Raw genomic sequence first — 14,048 nt, forward strand, 5'->3', positions numbered from 1 at the left:
CCACAAGATTTTAAAAGAATTTTCAAATACAAAACAATCCAATAGACTCCTAATTGAAAACACCCCCCTAAGTTTCAGATAAACAGAATCGCGGCCCACTGCAGATTAACCCCATCGTTCAATAATGATTGAATTAAAAAACATATTAAATATCAACCATTTGAAGTTTTACTTCAAAGAGCTCCGCAATTTTTTTTTTTTTTTTGGGTCGAGTCTGGATATAATTAAAGAACTTTACTCCTCTGCGGCAGATTCCTTACTAAACAGTAGTCACACTACCACTCAAAACGTGCCACGTCATATTAAATAAAGTCTTAATTTTTCATTGGTTGACCTCTAGCTTCTTGGAGTCGTACTAAAACTAAAGAGAGCGAAGGCGGAGTTGGATTGGGGCGTTGGAAATGGCGGAGACGACGTCGTTTGCGAGGAACAGATACTGGGTACTGAGGCACGGCAAGAGCATTCCTAATGAGAAAGGCCTAATCGTCTCCTCCATGGTACTTCTTCCTTTATTCTTTTGCTTAAATTTAGCTGTTTAGTCCTTTGTTTTTCCGACTATTTTGTATTTTGACACTTGAAATCTCTCACAGGAAAATGGGACGCGCCCGGAATATCAATTGGCGCCGGAAGGTGTTGATCAAGCAAAACTGGCTGGAGAGTTGTTCCGAAAGGTACGATTTTGTGGTTCAAATTTCACTTTTTGAGCTGGGTTTTTGAGCTCTTAGATTTTAACAAAGAACACCAATGTCAGTATGTAGCTATAACCTTGGCTTGAATGTAGTGACTACTGAGTGCCTAAAAGGATAAATGATGCTAATATTGGTTGTTATTTAAGCATGTGATCGGTACGATTAGTAAGAGTTACATTGATGTACTGAGTTTAAGCATTTGATGAGTAAGTTTAGTGAATAATTGGGTAGCATGTGCAGGTACTTGAGGAAAATAGCATGCCAATTGAAAATGTTCGCATTTGCTATTCTCCCTTTTCGAGAACAAGACAGACTGCTGAAGTTGTTGCATCTGTCTTGAATATTCAGTTTGAGGATGCTCAATGTAAGGTGAGATGGTCTGTGCCAATGTATAATTTGTATATGTGCTAGAAAGGGTACTGGAAAAGAGCTGGATTAATTTCTTGTTTGCGTAAGCGTGTTTGAGTCTATAATGAATGTAATTACAAACTCCAGGAATTAGCTGTCAAACCACTAATTAGGAAGTGCATATTTCTTGGCAGGTGATGGAAAACCTCCGCGAACGCTTCTTTGGTCCTTCATATGAGCTCATGTCACATGATAAAGTAAGTTACCTTTAACAGGTATTTGTGTAGTTTTCCAAATGATTAAAGTGGTAGATGAAGAGCTTCTCTTTATAGCCACTTGATTATCAACTGGAGCTGCTAACTTATTATCTTCTTCTGCTGAGGCTATCTTAATTCTCTCTTATTTTTGCTGGCAGTATCACGAAGTATGGGCTATTGATGAGAAAGATCCACTCATGAAGCCAGAAGGAGGAGAAAGTGTCGATGATGTTGCATCTAGACTTGTAGAGGCTATTGCAAACATAGAATCACAATTTCAAGGGTAATTTTTATCTGTATTGTATTCCTACATGGTATTCATTTTCGCAATAACTGTACAAGCATCTCTTTTTGTTTTTCTTCTCTTTTTTTTTTTATTTTTTTTTTATTTGGTCACAAAACTGAGCATCTTTGATAATGAAATTGCACATTTGCATGTTCTGTTAGAAAACCTCATTAGTTAAATAATGTTTCACATTGCATTTAATCTTGTCACAATGGCGTTGGCAGACATGAAATCAAATGTACAAAGTTCTTTAAGTGATCACGAAATGTTACTTACCAAAAACTTTCCATTGAAACATGAACTCTGTACTTGGGTAAAATCATTATAGTTATTTTCACTTTCCATTGAATTTAAAACCAAAGATGAAAAAGCCATCGTAATTCTTGATAGATACAATAATGCATGTTAATGTGTTATGTTCATGTTCATTACGTAGGTGCACAATCTTAGTTGTTAGTCATGGCGATACCCTACAAATCTTGCAGACAATATTGAATGCTGCTAAGCCTGATGCAGCATCCACCTATGATGACTTGACTTCAAGAATGCAAACAGTAAGAACCCCTTCCATCTTGTCAGAGCACCGGAAATTTTCCTTGCTTACTGCAGAGCTTCGGGCAGTTATATGAATGTTACACGTCCAGGTCTAAATACATATCAAGGTTCGTAATGACAATAGCGCCTATAATTTATAGGTGCTATTATTTGTTTGCTTTTTAGTTATTACTGTTATATTACGAGTCATAATGCAATCCAAATATCTTAATATCAAAAATCTTGCACTTGGCTAGGCTCTTCCATCCTCTACCATTCTGCTCTGGACTTCAATTATATTTTGTATCCTTCATTACTCTCGGGATTTCTAGGTTCTGTTTGAGTGCTCTACCTATTCTAGTTTTTTGGCAAAGAAACAGATGGTACTGTTATTTAGATAAACCAAAAAAATATGTTGCACAGAATTAACAATAATTGCAGGGCATCAAACATGAGTAGGTCGCAATAGGAGGAGCATTGGAGCATCCAAAATAGACACTCCCAAATCTAAAGGCACCGGTGCCTCTTGAAACTTTTCAATTGAAGAGCAAAATTCTTAAGCAAGTCTCCATCTCTATCTCCACCATAAGCTTGGAAGGAACCAAGCCTTTCCAAATTCAGGGTGTACCAGATATGTTAGCACCTTTCCATCATCTAAATAGAAGACGTCCAGAACTCCATCTCCCAAGATATAAATGCAATTCCCCTCTAAATCTTTGTTGACATTACATGCCAAAATGGACAAGAGAGTACTATATTAAAATATAGTTTCCTCCCGCAAACTTTTTACCTCAACAAACTTACCACACTCGTGTCGATCTTGTACATTACACAATTACTTGGCCTCCATACACCATCCTCAACGCCTTCACTGTCCTCATTGGCTTTCCCCTTCAACCTCATTGCCTTCCCAATCGATCCAACGCCTTCCCAGTTGATATCATTGCCTTCCCCATCAAAGTCACCATGATGCTGCATCCCGGGTACAATCTTAAAAATTATATGGACAAACAAGCCCACTGTACATACCTCCAATAATATGGAGTATTTACTACATCACCAAGCATAAGTAACACACACTTTGGGACATCCACAAGACATGGCAAGGCCCAACCGAGACATACATCGTGTAGCCCTATGTTCAGGCTACGCGGCGGTATCCGGAAGTCGCAAATCCGCCACCGGGAAGCCACCTTCCCGCCCTTGCCAAGATGCCTCCACAACATGGCTTTCTACATGTTAAATAGACTAGAATAGTAACTTTACTTATCCCACATCGAAGAATAAGTATAGGAAGGGCATTCCTTCATCTATAAGAGGAATGCCCCCCTCCCACATTCATTCATTCCATTACATACTTTGTAATCTTGTTAGGCCGCAAGGCTCGACACACTAGTGTAGTTTTCAAGTGGACGTAGTCTCCCGCTCAGGCGGAGGCGAACCACTATACATCTTGTGTCAATCTCTCTCTCTCTTTACTTATCGTTAATTAGATCCCCAGCGGATCAAAGCATTAACATTGGCGTCGTCTGTGGGAAGCCAACAATTGGCTTCGTCACCTACCGTGAGCTAAGTCTGCTTAGCGGAGCTTGAAGAAATTCCTTCCTTCTTTGAGTTTATGTTTGAATTAATGTTTCTTGGCGGCAACTAGGGCAAAGTGTGCAGAAATTTGCACCTTGCGGGCTGGTCAACACGTGGTCAACGCCCAGCGGAGTTGGTCAACGCCCATGAAGTGGTCAAAACTTGCAGAAACTGCTCAAAACACCAACGTATGAGCTGGTCAACGCCCGGCGGGGTCGGTCAACGCCCATCAAGGCTTGGTCAACGCTGGCACCACCAAAAAAAAAAAAAAAAAAATTTTCGGGCGGCAATAATTTCTCTGGACACCCAGACATTTTCTCTGGACACCCTTGCAACTTCTTCTTCGTCGCTGCGTTGCCTCTTGCCTCCCCTGCAACTTCGCCGCCCAACTTGCATCTCCGCCACACATCCCTCTGCCCAGTTCTCCAAGTTGACAGCTCGGACTCCGCTGCAAGTTCACCGCCGGACTGCTCCGCTCCGCCAACCAGCATCACCGCTGGGACACTGCCGCTGAACAAAAAGTTCCGCTGAGCTCCGCCCAACTCAAGCACTGCCCGAGCCGGCATCTTCCACCCGACTCCGCTACGTAGAGTCATCAGCTGATCAAGCTCCAACCGCCTGGCACCGGGCTCTGGCAGCTCTAGAAGCTCCGCTGCTCCGCTCCTCCGCCAGCGACTGCGGTTTCCTCAACCAGCTCGCTACAAGCTCACTGTAGGCTCCGCTGCATTCCTCCGCCGGCCTCAGCTACGCACAGCTCGGACCAAGTCACCGCCAGCCCAGCCCAGCGCCGGCATGCCCAGCGCCTCCTCCGCCGGGATTCTCCGCGCTTACATATCACCGCTGAGCAACACCTCTCCGTCGAGCTCCAAGCGAGCACAAGGCTCCGCTCCACCGGTCACCAGCGGCCTCCATTCGGCCATAGCTCCGCCGGACTTGTCCCACTGTCCTTTATCAGCGGACAGACTCCGCTCGACCATCACCTCTGCCAACTGTCGCCCCAGGCTTCCGCCCAACTTCAAAGTTCACTGCACCACGCCGGACTGTCTCCGCTCCGCCACACTTCTGCAGCGGCAAACCTCCGCCAAAGAGTTCTCCGCCAAAAACTCCGGCATCACAAACCCCCGCTTGCCCAAACCTCCACCGCTGGCTGGAGCTACCACCGGCTAAGCTTCCTCCGCTAGGCCCAGTCAGCGGCAGCGGTTTTTCTGCGCCACCGCTAGCTGCCATCTTCCGCCAAACCGCCGATCATGGCTACATCGTCCGCCAGCTCCAGTCCCTAGCGGCTAGCACTCCGCCACATGGCAGCAGGTTTAGGCAGCGACCCGCCCACTATGCTGTCTTCTGTGACCGCACTGTTCTTGCTTTGGACAACTGGAGAAACCAGTCTTTCATCCATGCCATTTGCAGCAGAGATACCAACAAGATAAGTCTTCTTATCCATTTATCTGGTTATTCACGTGCAGGGCAATTGGTCAACAGATGCATGCTTGACAATTCCATACCACATATAGCTTATGCTTGTCATGCTTTATATGCTCACATCATCAGCATGGCAACTTGCACTATATTTTCTATACGCCTAAAACACGGCTATAGCTTAAACTCATGATGTTCATGCACATAATCCTTATGTCCGAAATGCTTGCACTTGTGTATATACATGTTATGTGGCAAGTCGCCATTACACTACGGACATTTACTATATGGCTACATGGTAAATTTTACAAATTTATATGCTAAATCATCTATCTTATGTCAAGGAAAAGGCACCGTCTCAATCAACGAAACCATTAGCCTTCTACTATGGTGCTTCGCCGATGCAATGGACCGTCATGCTCGACCAACTCCACTGGCCTCCAAATCGGCATAAGATGAGTAACTGCATCTTATCTCTTCCGCTCTTGCAATTTGACCCTTACGCATGTCTACGACATGTTCTTGGCCACTTTACTACTTGTACATACTTGCTCTATGTGTTTGTCATTTTTTTCATGCAAATACATACTGTACACATCCACGGTCTACGACCAAAACCGCCAAGCGGTCAGGCAACGCCTCATAATAGCCATTGATCCGGCAAGCAAGGGACTAGTTAACACAGCCTACGGCAGCCATTGATCCGGCAGTTAACCCCGACGCTTGGGTACCAAAGATTGGGATCGCTTCCCAACACCCTCTGCTCCGTGCAGCTCCCCCTCAACAAACATGGCTGGGGAGTCGGGGACTCTCTAGCGGGGCCTAGCAGGGGCCCGCCCCATTGAGCTTCCGCTCACGAGCTTCCCGCTCATGCCTTCCCGGCAACCCTTGAGCTTCCGCTCACGAGCTTCCCGCTCATGCCTTCCCGACAACCCTTGAGCTTCCGCTCACGAGCTTCCCGCTCATGCCTTCCCGGCAACCCATTGAGCTTCCGCTCATCCCCCTTGAGCTTCCGCTCACGCGCTTCCCGCTCATGCCTTCCCGGCATCCCATTGAGCTTCCGCTCATCCCCCTTGAGCTTCCGCTCACGCGCTTCCCACTCATGCCTTCCCGGCATCCCATTGAGCTTCCGCTCATCCCCCTTGAGCTTCCCGCTCATGCCTTCCCGGCATTCTACTCGACACACCACACGTTAATGGAACATGGAATTCTTCTACCATTTGTCGCTCCCGACAAATTGAATTCTTTTCGCGTTCCATTAATACAAGCGACAACCAAACAAACGCTTACCTTCGCAGCGCTCGTACAACTTCCATTTATCATATGCAATCCATATGCCCACACGGCCATACGCGCTCTCGAGTTTGTACGTCATCATCGATCATACTTGACGCCATTCGCGTGTAGACATCTACATGTATCACGCACCCCATACGTTTATATATGCCAACGCATATCCATGCAACTCACATTTGTTGCCCAATGCTACGAGCATTCTACGTATGCCTGCTTTTTGTTTTTGTTGTGCAGGTTAACGAGTCCCTTCTTGCTTACGGAGTTCGGGGACTTGTAGGGGCTCCGTACCGCCCGGTTACTTATGCTTGATGACTTCGTGGTTATAACTCCCCAACCAAGAAGCTACTCTTACTTGGGGACTTCGGGGACTTGTACATACCTCCAATAATATGGAGTATTTACTACATCACCAAGCATAAGTAACACACACTTTGGGACATCCACAAGACATGGCAAGGCCCAACCGAGACATACATCGTGTAGCCCTATGTTCAGGCTACGCGGCGGTATCCGGAAGTCGCAAATCCGCCACCGGGAAGCCACCTTCCCGCCCTTGCCAAGATGCCTCCACAACATGGCTTTCTACATGTTAAATAGACTAGAATAGTAACTTTACTTATCCCACATCGAAGAATAAGTATAGGAAGGGCATTCCTTCATCTATAAGAGGAATGCCCCCCTCCCACATTCATTCATTCCATTACATACTTTGTAATCTTGTTAGGCCGCAAGGCTCGACACACTAGTGTAGTTTTTAAGTGGACGTAGTCTCCCGCTCAGGCGGAGGCGAACCACTATACATCTTGTGTCAATCTCTCTCTCTCTTTACTTATCGTTAATTAGATCCCCAGCGGATCAAAGCATTAACATTGGCGTCGTCTGTTTTGTTACAGACCCAGTTCAATTCGACAACATCATCTGCGAAGTTTAAAGTGCGAGGTGCAATGATTTCATCTTTAAAGTTAACCCCAGGACCATCAAGCAAGGCATACAGCTTGCTACATGCCGGAAACAGTATATCTTCGATAAATTCTTCTTCAAAGAGAGACTTCTTCTCCTTGTAGGAGTAGGAATGACGGACAGAATACGAATTCTAGGTTTCTGGATGATTTCTCCCTTCGATAATGGGTACAATAAGGATTCCTAATTACACCAGAACAATGCAACAATCCAAAATGGAAATAAATGGCAGGCATATAATTACAGCTAACATATAAAGCCCATGTTCTCAAGTTGGTGCATAGATTACAACTTGATTCAAGTCTACCATAAGCTTGGATTGAACCAAGCCGTTCGAATTTTTTAGCATTGCCTGCATTTTATACATCTCCACCATCCAAACAGAAGGTGTTGATACCTCCATCTCTCAGAACATAAATACAATTCCCTTCTTCTAAATCTTTCCTGAAATCACTAGCCAAAAGGGACAAGGGAGAACAATGAGTTGCCAAAAGTACTACTTCCTCTCCCATACTTTTTTTTTTCCTGAAATCATTAGCCTCCAAGATTCAGAGACATCCTCCCCATTGCCAGTTATTACGACCTCACAAATTTCATGAACCAACAAGACTTCTTTCTTAAGAGATGATTCAAACAACCATGAGTGGATTCCAGCAAAGCCATTAACTGCTAAATTGTAGCGGCTCACGTCCTCATCTTTGTCATATACTAACAACTCCACAGCATGATCTGGCAAGTTTAAAGTGCGAGTCGCAACGACTTCATCTTTAATGTTATCACTGGAACTACCAACCAAGGCATATAGCATGCCACTCGACGAAAAGAGTACATCTGCAACAAATTTATCTTTATCATCCAGTATCTGGATGACACTCCAGCTTTTGTCTCCAGGTCTGCACAAGCCTGCACAAGCCCAACTTGTTCGGTTTAAAGCTGCCACCACTCTGAGATAATTGGACTTGACACTTCAATTTTTGTAATCAAGGAACCGGGATCAACATCATTGCCGAAAGATGGATTCCTAGTTAAAGAGGAAAGTTTGTGACCACGCAGCTAACAAATAGCAGACTTGAGTTGCACTGTGTACACTAAATTATTATTGCACTAAAACATTTTAGATACAAAATCAAGGAACCAGCTGAACTCCTCTCTACCATAAACTTGGAGTGAACCAACCCTTCTGACCCTCTAGGTAATTGTCAACATCTGGAAACAATCTCTCCATCTTTCCGGTGTCTAAATAGAGAATGTTGATCATTTTATCTGTTACAAAATAAATGCAATTTCCTTCTTGATAGCAGCATTTTATGCGACATGTATATGGTTAATCCCTATATTAATTTTTGTTAGTTTATTCTATTTACTCTTTATTTATTTACTTTTGTGTTTATTAGGTTTTTCGGAGCAAATATACAGAAAGAAGGTAATATTGAGGAAAGATGTGCAAATAAGGAAAAAGCTTGAAGTCCTGGCCCAAGCAGAAGACCTTGAAGGATCGAGGAGCCCAATCCATAAACATACCGCAACAAATTATGAAGATATTCGCAGAAATATTGATGATGACATGGCGAATTCTCATTGGACAAAGTGATGTGGAGAAATCCTAATTCAATCAGAGAATTAAGAAGATGACTTTCTCTACACTTCAAGGACTCTCAAACCAAAAAATAATGAAAAAGGACTCAATAGCACTATAAAAAGGCTAGGAAAGCTAAGAAAAGAGGCTTACGCGCGAGAATCAAGCAAGAAACCCGAGCAGAAGAAAGCAGATCATAGGGATGGCAATGGGGCGGGTTGGGGATGGGGATCATAATACCATCCCCATCCCGGGATCATTCTCTACCCCCATCCCCGCCCCAATCCCCAATAATTTATATTGGGGATTCCCCATCCCCATCCCCACGGGGGACTAAGCTTCCAAACCCTCCCCAAATCCCCAATAAGAATTTAATAAATAAAATAATTTTTTTTCATATTGCCTTTTTTAAAATAAAAATCTACAACAAATAAATTTAAAACTGTTCAAGTAAATCCAGAATATGTGTCCGGCCCAAACTCTAGGTTACTTGACCTAGTTGTAATAGGATTTAGAATTTGAGATATTCTCGGAGATATTCATAAATATCTGATTAATTGTACGATTATATTTCCTTGTATAACTCTGATTCTATGTCTTGTAATCCTCTATATAAAGAGACCCCTATTATCAATGAAAGTACGACTCAATTCTCTCTCAATTTTGGTTTTCCTTAAACAAAAACATGATTAAATTCATAAATCATAATTTAGTGAGTGCAAAAGTCAAAACACCATTAAAGCAAAAGCGTAGCCATTAAAATAAAGTAGTAAATGTACATATTTTTGATTTATATTATAAAAAATAAATTAAAAATATATATATATATATATAAAAGTTAAATATATGTATATATTATTGGGACGGGTTTAGGGATGGCGATCACAATACCATCCCCGCCCCATCCCCAATCTTAAATAGCAGGGATTGGAGATCCCCATCCCCATTCCCCATTTGTCTCCGAATTCTCCCCCCATTAGGGGCGGGTATCCAATGGAGCTCCGCCCCGCTGGGGATTTTTGCCATCCCTAGCAGATCATCAGCCATTCACCGACCAATCGGCGGATCCCAACGACCGGTCGTTCTGACGATTTTCCAACTTGATTTTTAGGGTTTTTTTGTTTTACTTTACTTATGAATTCTTTTGTGCTTCCAATTCAAACCATGTGCAACTAAATTCTGAGTAGTTAGGGGATGTTGAAGCCCCAATCATGATTGTATGCCATGCCATGACATTTAATTAGTTTTTGTTTATTTAATGAATGAGAACTTAATTACTATTTTTACATTGATGATTTCTTTATGTGCTTTCTTTGGTGGCCAACTTAGATTGCATGTTTAGGATTCTATTGCTATGAATGATCATTGCCTGTTCCTTTTAAGAAGGTTCTGTTGAAAGTTCTAGAGTAGTAAATCGCCTATAAGGCGAGTGATTAGGTTCCTAAATTAATTGAGACGCGTCGTACTCATGATGTCTTGTGATGTCTCGTTTTTCTTAATCTTAATGTTTTCTATGTGTTAAATCTAGAGTTGCGTCAACCTAGGTTGCATTTTAGGAAATAGGTTAGGTGTAGAGCGTCTCTCACCTAGCATACAAGTAAGGAAAAACAATAGGTTAATTCAGGCGTTGGGTTAACTGTGATTAAGACTCTATTTTTGGCTTAGAAGAATGTGGGATACTACCTCGCGCTAACCATATCTGGTTTCCTCAAGAGCCTTCAAACTTATTGTTTCCAGAGACTAGACAACAAGAAAAAGCAAAATGGCTTGGGTCATTGGCAGGAACCACCTGAAGATATCAAAAAGATGATTGTTCAGCAGATGAGTTTCAGTGATCGAGTTCGTTTAAGCAGTTTGTGCAAGTTTTGGAGGTTGGTTTCTATGCGAAGAGATATCCGTGCTCCTAGACAACTCCCATGGTTAGTATACCCTCAACTATCAAACTGTCATACCTACTTGAGATTCTCAAGCCTTTCTGCGGGCAAAGTTTTCAAGCTGATTGGGCTGCCTAAGCTGATTTTCATGAAGTCGAGGCTAGCCAGGCTGATACTTTAATAGTCACTACCAAAACTCTACTACTATCAAGTATCAACTAAGTAACTGATTAACAGTTGGTTCCTTTCTCCCCTTCTATTTCTATTATTTCTATATAGGGTCCTTGACCCAAAGCACCAAAATGAGCCAAAATTATCCCACTTACCCCAACAACAGATTATAATTCCCATTCACCCCATTTAAGTGCAAAAAGTCAATTTTAGACTCAGCTCAACTATTAAATTACAATGTGCCACTCTCTCAGATTTCTCTCTCCTCTCTCTCAGTTTCAGTCACCGACGACCCCTCACACTTCAAATATCTATTCTCTCTCTGCAAAGGCATCGCCGACTTCAGATCTGAATCAATGGAGTCCAAATCAAATTCAAAGAATCGCACACACATAAAGAGAGAAAGAGACCATGGTGGACAAAGCAGGCCTCACGCGGTGGCTCTGGATCAAGTTCAAGGATGATTCCGTCTTCGCTCTCTACACTCCCTTCTTCGTCGGCCTCGCCTCCGCCAGTCTCGACTCTCACACATTCCTCCATGGTGAAATATGGTTGGAGAGAATGGCTGGATCAAATATGGCGTGCAACTATAGAGGATGCAGTGAGTATATCAAACTTTGCACTTACTTTCTTATTTGGATGAAAATCGATCTTGTTGGGCATCACCTTTTACAAGTTTTTTCTCGTGTCTTTTCCCTTTCTTATTTTATTACTCGTTAATCATTGAATCGTTGATATTTGTTTTTTTGTTTTTATATAAATTTCAGCTACGATTTGTCGAAGGATTGCGCCGACGATGATGACAAAGTCGGCATACGTGCTTTGAGGAAGCTCGTAGTCTAGAGGCTTCAATTGCACGATAAGCTAATCCAAGTAATTAATTCTTGTTGGGCTATTGTACTAACCCCAAAAAACTATAACTATTTCTTCAAGTACTTCTCGTAGTCTGGGAAGATTGAGGAAGGAATGAACTTTTATACTAAAGTGATTGCTGCATGTGGTTTTGGCCCTCAATGTAATGGGGTCTTTCAACTGGTGCATGCACATTTTTTTTCTTTTCGTCTGAAATCAACGTCTTCACCCTCTCTCCTCTTTCTCTCTCTCTCTCTCTCTCTCTTTCCTTTTTCTTTTTTTTTTGGATAAAAAGACTGCAGAAGGCCGAGAACAAAAGAAAAATTTATTAGGAGACAATGGACTTCTATTGGGAGGCAATAGACGTCTATTGGGGAGCAATAAATGTTTTGAATTGATGTAATCTCATCATTTTTTTCCTTAATGAAAGTTCTATTTGTCTAATTTTTGGGAGATTAGTTCATATTCCAGTAATAGAAGGTTCTATTGGGAGGCAATAGACGTCTATTGGAGGGCAATAGACGTTTTGAATTGATGTAATCTCCTTGTTTTTTTTCTGTAATAAAAATTTTATTTGTCTAAATTTAGGGAGATTGGTTCTCATTCTGGCGACTGAAAGTCTTATTGGGAGGTAATAGACGTCTATTTGAGGGCAATACATGGCTGATAATGGTTTATTGGGGGGCAATAGACGTCTATTAAGGGGTAATAGACTATTGGGGCAATATACTTCTATTGGGGGGGCAATAGACATCTATTGCTCCTCTATTAGGGGGCAAAAAAACATTTCCGGTGAGATTTTCAGCAAATTCCGATATGCGGCGGCCGGCAACCGGAATCCGGCGACAGGTGACAGGATTCCGGCGAAGTCTCTTATGGTTTCTCTCTCTTCTATTTTCTCTCTCTCTTTAAGTAACAAAGGGGTGAGGGGGTAAAATGGTATTAAAAAGAATTAAAAAACAAAAAAAAAATCTTAATGGGGTATTAGGGAAGACCTCCTTAGAGTGGTTTGGATAAAAGGAAATTAAAAAAACATAATGGAGTAAGTGGGAAAAAAATCTCTAAAAATGATGTAAATGGACAAAATCCCTTCTATATATGATCACAGGGTCCTGTACCATCTGTGTGACCGCCCGCATAGGATTGCAGACAAGATCACGTGACCTCCTCATGCAATATGCAACAACAATAATTTGATAGTGGGTCTATTGAACTGACTTGTTCTAACAGGCCGTTTATGCCAGATTGGTCCAGGTCAGCCCAGCCCACTTGCAAAACTTGAAAGCAATCTACTCCTGCTCTTTTCTGCGAAACTAATTACTGTCTGGGCTTCAAGCGGATCACAAATAATACTTTGATTATATGTCCAAAATGGTTGTATCTATGTATTTTATAAAATTGTTGTATCTATGTATTTTATTAATAAGTGTACATACATGGTAGCTGTAGCTAGTATTAAATTATCTAGGTAGGCGGATGAGTATGGTAAGGGATAAAAAAGAATGACACTAATAAAGAGAGAGACAACTCTCTCTCTCTCTCTCTCTCAAGGATTGGTATGAATTTTGGAAGTGGGCCGATTCGTCCTAACATGCCGTTTATACTTGCTTGGGCCAGGTCGGTTAGGTCCAGTTGCAAAACTCAAAAACTTGGTGCTCCCGCTATTTCCCGCCAAGTCACGTCTCTGTTTTCACGGAGTGCTGCAACTGCACTCATTTCCTTCAAGCGGCCATTGATGACGATCAGCTTCTCCTCAAAGTACTGGAACGACTTAATCACAACGCACAGAAAGCAGATACTACCGAAGACGAGGAGAACAATCACTATGGAACTGTCAATTTTTGCTCTGAGGTTTACTAAAATCAGTCTTATCAAAACCCCTATGGAACTGTTCTGAATCGAAATTTACCCTCATCGCTTGAGCTATTGTAATCATAATGCGAAAATTAACAGAATCAAATAGTATTGCTCTCCCTCTTCTCCGCGAAAGTAATGTCTCTGTTTTAAACCCCAAATCCCAAATCAAAATTAATGTATTACAAACTCAATCCAGCAGAGTAAACTTGAAAATTTGTCCTAATTATTACAATATTATAACAAAAGCTAGCCTTCATTGGCTGAATAGATGTCCAAATTCCTTTTACTGGATCAACACGTGGCAACTATAGAATTGAAACAGGTACCTCACTGCTATGGTTCTGGGCTTCA

The 14,048-nt window shown here is 42.2% G+C and overlaps 1 protein-coding gene across 3 annotated transcripts; it reads left to right on the top strand.

The window, feature by feature from the left end:
* Positions 1-343: 343 nt before the first annotated feature.
* Positions 344-9,208, top strand: LOC133735390 (uncharacterized). Of its 3 annotated transcripts, none has more exons than XM_062162801.1 (7): positions 344-497; positions 591-671; positions 930-1,058; positions 1,232-1,294; positions 1,453-1,577; positions 2,017-2,242; positions 8,762-9,208. In XM_062162801.1, exons 1-6 carry the CDS (start codon positions 402-404, stop codon positions 2,207-2,209), a joined length of 687 nt encoding a protein of 228 aa, XP_062018785.1. In that variant the 5' UTR covers positions 344-401; the 3' UTR covers positions 2,210-2,242; positions 8,762-9,208. The 3 variants fall into 3 exon arrangements, with proteins under 3 accessions (XP_062018785.1, XP_062018786.1, XP_062018784.1); XM_062162802.1 differs by lacking the exon at positions 8,762-9,208 and adding an exon at positions 7,301-7,707; XM_062162800.1 differs by lacking the exon at positions 8,762-9,208 and having other exon boundaries at positions 2,017-2,370.
* Positions 9,209-14,048: the final 4,840 nt, after the last annotated feature.

The sequence above is a fragment of the Rosa rugosa genome, chromosome 3 (genome assembly GCF_958449725.1).
Source record: "Rosa rugosa chromosome 3, drRosRugo1.1, whole genome shotgun sequence".
NCBI lineage: Eukaryota > Viridiplantae > Streptophyta > Magnoliopsida > Rosales > Rosaceae > Rosa > Rosa rugosa.

What these genes read in the sequence shown, in the direction of transcription:
- LOC133735390 (XM_062162801.1), top strand. Translation starts at nt 402, where the DNA reads ATGGCGGAGACGACGTCGTTTGCGAGGAACAGATACTGGGTACTGAGG. An exon ending in GCCTAATCGTCTCCTCCATG is followed by an intron (nt 498 to 590) that starts GTACTTCTTCCT and finishes AATCTCTCACAG; the next exon opens with GAAAATGGGACGCGCCCGGA. An exon ending in TTGAGGATGCTCAATGTAAG is followed by an intron (nt 1,059 to 1,231) that starts GTGAGATGGTCT and finishes ATTTCTTGGCAG; the next exon opens with GTGATGGAAAACCTCCGCGA.